The sequence below is a fragment of the Cyprinodon variegatus genome, unplaced genomic scaffold, assembly GCF_000732505.1.
Source record: "Cyprinodon variegatus isolate N-32 unplaced genomic scaffold, C_variegatus-1.0 Scaffold2, whole genome shotgun sequence".
Classification (NCBI taxonomy): domain Eukaryota; kingdom Metazoa; phylum Chordata; class Actinopteri; order Cyprinodontiformes; family Cyprinodontidae; genus Cyprinodon; species Cyprinodon variegatus.
Window position 1 is genome coordinate 412,147 of NW_015150455.1, and position 8,062 is coordinate 420,208.

The following is an 8,062-nucleotide window of genomic DNA, read 5'->3' on the forward strand; positions in this document are numbered from 1 at the left end:
GATAAATAACATAGTTATGTATAATATATTACATTTCTAACTGTATATCCCCTATAATTATTACACACTGTAGCTTTAACTATTAAGAGACAAAATTTGTGAACTGGCAATAAATAAGAGCATTCCAGTGGTGCAACATAAAACATGCGACTCAGTTTCATATACTTCAGTCTTAAAGGTATAGTGGAGGATTTTCATAAGTTTTTGAAACGACCTGCCATCTCCACTTTTAAAAAAAAGTGCACATGCATGTATCTGCTCCCAAGAGGGAATGTCTATTAAACGTGTGCGAGAGCATACACAAGCCTATTTCTCCTTGAGTACGACTGTTTAAAAGTTGCTGTTTGCATCACTCATACAAGCTAACTTTCCAAAAGAAGAGTTGGAATTTTTTCACAACGTCAGACTCACCACCGCTAAGTCAAAATGGGGACGAGCACGTAGGACAGCCTTACGTAAAAATATCACCAGACTGATTGACAATTAGGAGGACCACTTATTTTAATGATCCACGCGGAAAAAGAACATCCTCCACTACCTTTAAATTCAGAGCACTTCATGTCTTCCCTCACTCTCAACTCCTCTTCCTCTCGGTATGCTATCCAAAAGGACCACTAGGGTTTAACAGAACGGCACAGGATTCAGCGCTATATAAATAAGTAGGATGATCAAACCTCATGACAGTGATGGACTTCTAAACAAAGCCACTTTTAACCTTATAGATTTATTGCTGAGTGCAGGTTCGGCCTGACATAAATTTTCTTTAACTTTTCTACAAATATAGTTAGAAAAATATAAGATATTATCAAAACAGCAGCCAATACTTATCTAGTTTTATCCCTCAATTAAATCAGGAGTTACTTGACAAACCTGGTGGCTTTACATTTATCTCTAATTGCCCCTTGGATGTCGAGCAAGGCCCCAATTTTTATGGAACAAGATCCTCATGGCCTAGGTATGGTTCAACTCTATATCTTCACAAGCCGGAATTAATGTACTATTGATAGAACCATTACTCCACCAAATTAAAGTCCTGCTGATGGATTGGCTTGTAGTCTTCCGTCAGCCATGAAAGGAATAATTAGTATTCATTACTTCACACTCTGCAACATTCCAATTATTAATGAACTTCAGCTGTAGAGCCCTACCAGATCCATCATGGCTGACCCAGCAGGTTGTATTAATCATAGACAGAAAAAAGTGTGCAGGTCATCTACAAGGGATAAACTTCTAATCAGATTAGGATGATTAATTTGTATGTCTGAATGGACAGAACTTCAAAAAAGCTTAATGAACATCCTCAAAAAAATTCAATATTAATGCTTAGAAATGGAGGAGCCCAAGAAAGCTGTAAGCATTTAAGAGGAGGAAATGAAAGCAGAACATCGATATGCGGTATTTTCTATTTATGCTGTTGGTTGTCCACCTCATAGAATTTATTGTATCAGAGGGAAGGGCGTAAATTTGGTACTTGTAGATCGGTATAACTTATGGTGCAGAGACCAAACCGCACCATTGTCAGATGCTTTTATAGTCCACTTAAACATTCAATTTGAAAAATACTTTATTAACAGCAAGAGGAAACTAAGTTTAGCTGTAATTATTATGATATGGGTTTGTTAAAACAGCTGTTGCAGATGCTGGTGGTGAGCAGGAAGATTTTTCCATAGCGGTTTGTCTAAAAGCAGATCTGAAGAAAATCTGTACAACAGCTTGATGAAGAGGCTGCTTAATCTGGTATTTAATGATCTTTATTTTATAAAGGTTCATTGTTTGCACAGCCAGCTCCAGAGGTTTTAGAGGAGTCAACATAAAAGAGCTCTTTTAAGTATTTTATCCCAGCAGATAATGAGAGGAAAGATCACACTCTCTCCAACAGGCTTAGAGAAGATATGAAACATTTTTCTGCAAACACTAAGAGACGGAAGCTTTATTATGAAGTTCAATCAACTATTTCCCTTTTCTCAGATTCACGTTTTCACTACAGCATCTCCAGTCAAGTCTGTTGCCTAGGTGAATTTATGCCCCTCCACACCCTCCACTTCTCGCATAGTGCTGATAGAATTGGACGTGTTTGTGTTTCTCTTAGTCTATTTCTTTTTTAGAGTAGGCAACAGGAGTTTCTCACCCATCAGTCATTGAGGATCAGTGATGGAAATAAAGTCATGATATGTTAATCCAAATGAGAAATTCAAGGTTAAAATAAAATCGAACATAACAGCGGAACACCTACATGCTACTACCTTAAATGGTGCAATTGTAGAGTCCAGATTTGAACTTAAATCCCTACTTTTGGCCTTTTGGGTAAATAAGTGACAAGTTATTAATAAAATTTCTTACAGTCATGAAACTACATTTCAATGATACATGGTCCTTTAAGGTAGTTTTAAATGTCCAGTGATGGAGTCCCTGAAGAAAATTAACTCAACCTGACATCATATTTTATTAACATTCTTTATATTAACATCCTACATTTTTAGGTACCAATGACCTGTGTTTTTTATAGTATGCTTACAGGAACAGAGGAATAAGATTCAGAAATGGGTAGACATGCTGCGAAGGTCAACATGATGGGATCTGAACCTGTGAGAGCCACATCTATGATCATGGCGTATGTACATACTCCCCAACAAATCACACATTAAGAAAAAAGTATTCTGTTGATTTCATTTTTTTTTCACGTAAAATCTTGAACCCCTTACATAAAAAATAAGGCAAGATAAATGGCATCTGACACCTTGACTGGTTTCAAAGATTGATGTAGTAAGATTTAAGCAAAAACATGTCGACGCCATACAAAACCTCCTAAAATCACTCTATATACAGTACACACAATATGGATATCTTTAGCACATCACCATCTCTGTGCAGGATATTAAAAACAAATTCAGATTGGTATATCAAGGTTATAATGGTTATCCTCTAAAATCTGAAGAAAATTCAGGTGCCAAGAATCATTCGAATGTTTATAGATATAGTAATTGTTTACTGACAGATTTCAATAAAAAGCTAGATGGTGAACTACTGACTTGACTGTAGCTTGTTACAAGTAAGCTTTTGTGAGAAACAAAACCTTATACATAACCATGTTGATCCCTAATTCGTCTTTTTTTCTGAAGCTCATCCATTCAATATTCATTACAGCTTAAAGAATAAAAACACTCAATTATACATCTATCACCCATCTTGAGGGGTCGATCAATAGCTTGACCTCAGGGGTTCAGACGACAAGCTGCAAATTCATTTATAATCTAAAAGGGGAGCATGATGATAAGTGTAGTCATATATCTGGATTTTGTGGAACAAAAATATTCAGTGATGTGGCAAATCTGCAGCAATTTTTTAGGCTTCTTTAGCCAACTGGCAGTACGACTTATTGAATGCACTGATTTGACCTTATTTTAATGTTTTCTGGGATTAAAGTATTTCAGCACTAACCTTCCTTTTTTAACTGTTCTTTTTTCCAGTACAGGCTCCAGGATGGGGTCAACCTCTTCTTGGAGATTTTCTATAAGGACGGTTTCTCCACAGATGAGAGCTTGTTCTATTATTTTCATATACCTGCACCAAAGTGTAAAATAAAAAAGGAATCTTTTTAATATACTGTAAACTGTTTTTTTGAAAAACTGAAGCAGATAAATATTCACCCTTTCTGTCCCAGGCGCACCACCCTCAGATCTGGCCCGAGTCGATTTCGGATCCACTTGATGGCCTGTTGCTGTGGGTCGATGATGAGAGGCCAACGCTCACTGGTGGTCAGGATGGCTGCATTTTCAGTTGACATCCTATCGTTTGGCAAGCCCTGGTTGTGCCAGGCTGCGACAGTGGCATCATCTGTAAGCATGAGGATCGGATCCAGGCCGTCTGTCAGGGCCACAGAGACCTGGAATGAAATCAGATAATTGAGGTCATTGTAATGGACTCCAGTTCACATTGCCTGAGATTTTTACAGAGCAAATGTTTATCTTCAACAGTTGTGACATTATATATGTAACAGAATTTTACCTTCTGTGACTGAAGGAAAGGGATCCAAGAGTTTTTAAAAAGCTCCACTCGATACTGGCTCGTAAAATAACCCAAGTATGACATGAAAGCTGACGTTAGGAGGACGTCGCCACACAAGGTTTTCTGCTGTTTCTCATACTGGACAATTGCCTGGGACCAGCGTTCCTTTTCTGCCTGGAGGAGATTAAAGAAAAACTTCAGTGATGTTCTTTTAAGGATTGGCTAGCAGCTAATATATTCCTTTTAGTAGACAGCTTTCTTGCTGTCTCATTAAGTATAATTCCAGATGAGACCAGCCAATAGGCTGAAGCTAATGACTAGCCAGAGAGGCCAAAACAAAGCAACCATTGTCCTGTACCAGCTGGATGTGTCTACATCAACAAATCTAAAACATAAACAGATCATTAGAAGATAACGTAGAACTTAATTGCATGAAAAGGTCATTCAGTCATATTTTTAGGTGTTATTGAACTTGTGACACATCCCAAACTTGCTAGACATCAGCCCCTTAGGATTGGAGTTTGACACCCTTGCCTTGAAGCAACTTTGGTCTTTAAACTGTCACAGTGGGTTATCTTTGTGCAATATTTTAACCGTTGTCCCAATTACACCAGGTAGGAGCTTGCATCCAAACATACGATCATTTAGAGAGGAGATGGAGGTTAGACCTTCTGCCCCACCCTAGTAAAAACTGTACTGAGAACAATGCAATGACTTTGAAAGTTGATTTTAATGTTTCTTTAAATATGTGGAGCATTAAAAAGAGGCACATGTATCCTTTCCTCTGTTTGTATTCTGAGAAGATATTAGAATACAAATGGAGCTGAATGTAACAAACTACAGATCCTGAATAATGTCTTAAAAATTTTGCATGTGGATTCTCTGCATCAATTCAGCATTTATTTCAACCTTCAATACTGTGACTGTGACGGCCTGCGGCAATAAATCAAGCGTGGCATTTTCTTACAAGGGGTTGTGGATCTAGAATATGTCACATAATAAATTCTCAGACAGTTAAAAATCACTATAATTTTACTCTAATGCATTATGGATCGCTTGTAATATCACTCAGTCTGGGGTGAGACGTTGTTAATTTCCAACAGCTGTTGAGGCTTTGAGGTAAGTTAATGATTAAACATAGACGGTCTGATTTATTAGTCTAAACACTATTGCTTCCAGGTCAATGCCATAAAGACAAAACATTTATCTTCATATGCTTAAAAGCCAAGATGTTCCATGCAAAAAGCATTTATTTTCTAGAATAAGAAAGTCAAACTTGGCAAAATGGCCACTAAAATTGCCATCTGTTATTTCACACTGACACAAAGATTTTTTAAAAGGCAATAAACAATAAAATAAAAGATTAATATAAATATTTTATTGTATTGCATTAGCAGGGCCTCAGGATAACTAGTCATAGTTTATAATTTCTTTATCATATTTTATGAAAACAAATCTGTTTAAAGAATTTTCAGACCAAATAAAACCTGTCTAATGTGCACCAAAAAGTCTTATTTGAATAGCTTTTTAGGCATCTCTTCCACTCTTAGTTTTGGAAAATGCCCAGGCAGCCAGTTTCCCAGTTCAGTCATGCATTTTCTGTGGACCAACCCACTTTAACTGTCTCACGTGTCCAGAGTGTGCTGCTGGAGCAGGCTGTGCCATCTTCCTCTGCCTGTTATGCTCATGCAACTGTCAATGCTTCCTGCCAGGATATCACAACTTTCAGTCCAGGTTATTAATGCAATTTGATTAGCAGCATGTCCCCCAGCAAAGTCTCAGTTAATCTGATGCCAGGTTAGGTTAAGTGACACCACCATACTCTTCTATGTCACCCCGCTTACCATTAGGCCTTTGACGAGTCGGTTGGCCAGCTCTATGGTCTGGGAGGTCTGCGTCACCTCCTCTTGACAACTGATTTTCTCAGCTGTAGCTCTGTCAAACTGAGCTGTTAGGCTTTGAAGGTTGTTATCAAAATCCTAGAGAAAAAGAAAACAAATCCTGCAAATCCGATACTACTTACAAGAAGTAGATTTAAGTCTTAGTAAAAACTAGGAATTTTTTTAGCACCACAAGGTCATTGCTAAAGAAAATGGCTACTCAGAGTGCTTTATCCCAGCATATTATATTAAGTCAAAAGAAAAGTAGGGTAGGAACAGGTACATAAGCAACAGGGAAACTATTAGTTCTAAGAGGGTTTTGAAATGAAATCCTGTTAAGAAATGTATTAATATTAGCAGGGTCTCAAGGTAACTGTTATTGCATGGACAGTAATTTATACTAGCAAACCGCAGAACAAGTTTGCAGTGTAGCTACTTCAGGGAGCAGAGATGCACTTTTTAGCAGGTCGATCCCTTGACAGTAATAAAATACTTTTATTTTTGCTCTTATTCAATCATAATGTGATGCATTATAACTAAATTCAATTTAATTTGTTAAATATTTTCAATAGGGCATATATATATATTTTTTTTCCTTAATGAACAATTGAAATATTGCCTATTTTAATGAGCTATGGCTGTCCGTTGTTATAAAAACAAACATAATGGAAAAATGAAAACTGAAATTAAAAAAACAGCAGCTGTTTAATGCTTTGTGCAATAATAGTCCATTAGGCCTGTTTCACAACCATGAATTGATTTTTACAACAGATTTTGGTTAGTTTATGACAATTTTTGTCAGAAAGATTACCCACAGATCACACACACAAGCACACTCAAACACCTCAGACGTTTCATTGATAATGAGACGTGATAAAATTAAGTAGATCATTAAATGGGCTCAAGAGGTTTCCCATCCAAGTGCTTAACTGCCATATTAAATATATCCTCAGGGGGTTGAATGTTGGGGGTGGTGCTTGTGACCGGGTGCATAATCTAATTTGAGTGAGAAAAAAAAAATCTTAAATATAAAATGGTAGCCAGCCTTCAATTAGTCCAAAAGTATGAAAGTTAGCTATTACAGCTGCTCAACATCTGAACATGTGAGTCCAAGTTTGGGATCATATTGTTTACAAATAAATTTTCTCCAAAATAAAAAAACATTTTGATATTAAGTATATTCATTAAGAGTCAATTCTAAAAGAAAAAAACAAAAATACTTACCGCCAGTTTTTTTTGAACTGCTAAATATTTGGCTGTTGCCATTTCTAGCTCTGCATTAGCTTGCGATAATGCACAGCGTTTTGGGATAACCTCACAATAAATCTAAGAAGAAAAGATAAAACAATCAAGAATGCCAGTTCCAAAATGAATAAATTCCATTGATAATCATTTCTGGATATGTTCAGTCTTTGTCAAACCTCATAGTATCTAACAATATTAATAGTCCAAGCACAGAGCCCAGCTGCAGCTGTAGATTTGGTCCAAACTAGATCTGGACGGAAGTGTGGGTTTCTCAGATATTGTTGCTTCACCACAGTAAGGCAGGATTCAGGGATGTGCTCTTTGTCATACGACATCAGGGCATGTAGGAAATCATCCACCTGATGAATACATTTAATGTTCAAAGTCAAGTGTAAACACTTTAAAACTATTTTACAATTGGGAAAAAAATACGTATTTATTCATGTTACATTAACACAAAATATTTTAAGCAAAATCTCATCCAAAGCATATTTTAGTGTTTTCAATAGTTTACCATTTGGTGTATCTATCATTGTTTGTTTTCTATTCACACTTAAAGAAACTGCTGCAAGATTAAAAAAAATCATTTAAACACACTTGCACCACCAATGGGTAAGTAAGCATAATAATAGAGCCATTGAGCTGCAGCCTGAGCTTTGAAGAGCTGTTGGGCAGGACCTGGGTCAAGGCCCTCTCACGAATTAGACTGATATTAATCCGGATGATGTGATTGAAATGATGAATGCATAACCTTGCCCATGAAGGCCCGTGCCGCTTTCCAGCTCCGATCCTTAGGTACACGGCCATGAGGAGCCAGCAAGACCATGACAGCAGCTGCAACATTGGTCACCGCTGCTGGAGGGTTTGGAAAAGCTTTAAACTCAGTAAGATTTACCTACAAAATAAAACAGACATTCAGAAATACACACACA

At 37.0% G+C, this 8,062-nt stretch overlaps 1 protein-coding gene across 1 annotated transcript in view; it reads right to left on the reverse strand.

The window, feature by feature from the left end:
• Positions 1-8,062, reverse strand: part of dnah11 (dynein, axonemal, heavy chain 11) — a 56,993-nt gene that overhangs the window by 12,905 nt on the left and 36,026 nt on the right. The window contains exons 59-65 of the mRNA XM_015400360.1: positions 7,882-8,025; positions 7,307-7,489; positions 7,110-7,211; positions 5,850-5,984; positions 4,006-4,179; positions 3,648-3,883; positions 3,439-3,561 (exon numbers count right to left, since the gene is read on the reverse strand). Coding sequence (XP_015255846.1) covers positions 3,439-3,561; positions 3,648-3,883; positions 4,006-4,179; positions 5,850-5,984; positions 7,110-7,211; positions 7,307-7,489; positions 7,882-8,025 — 1,097 coding nt within the window. The remainder of the gene's footprint in view (positions 1-3,438; positions 3,562-3,647; positions 3,884-4,005; positions 4,180-5,849; positions 5,985-7,109; positions 7,212-7,306; positions 7,490-7,881; positions 8,026-8,062) is intronic.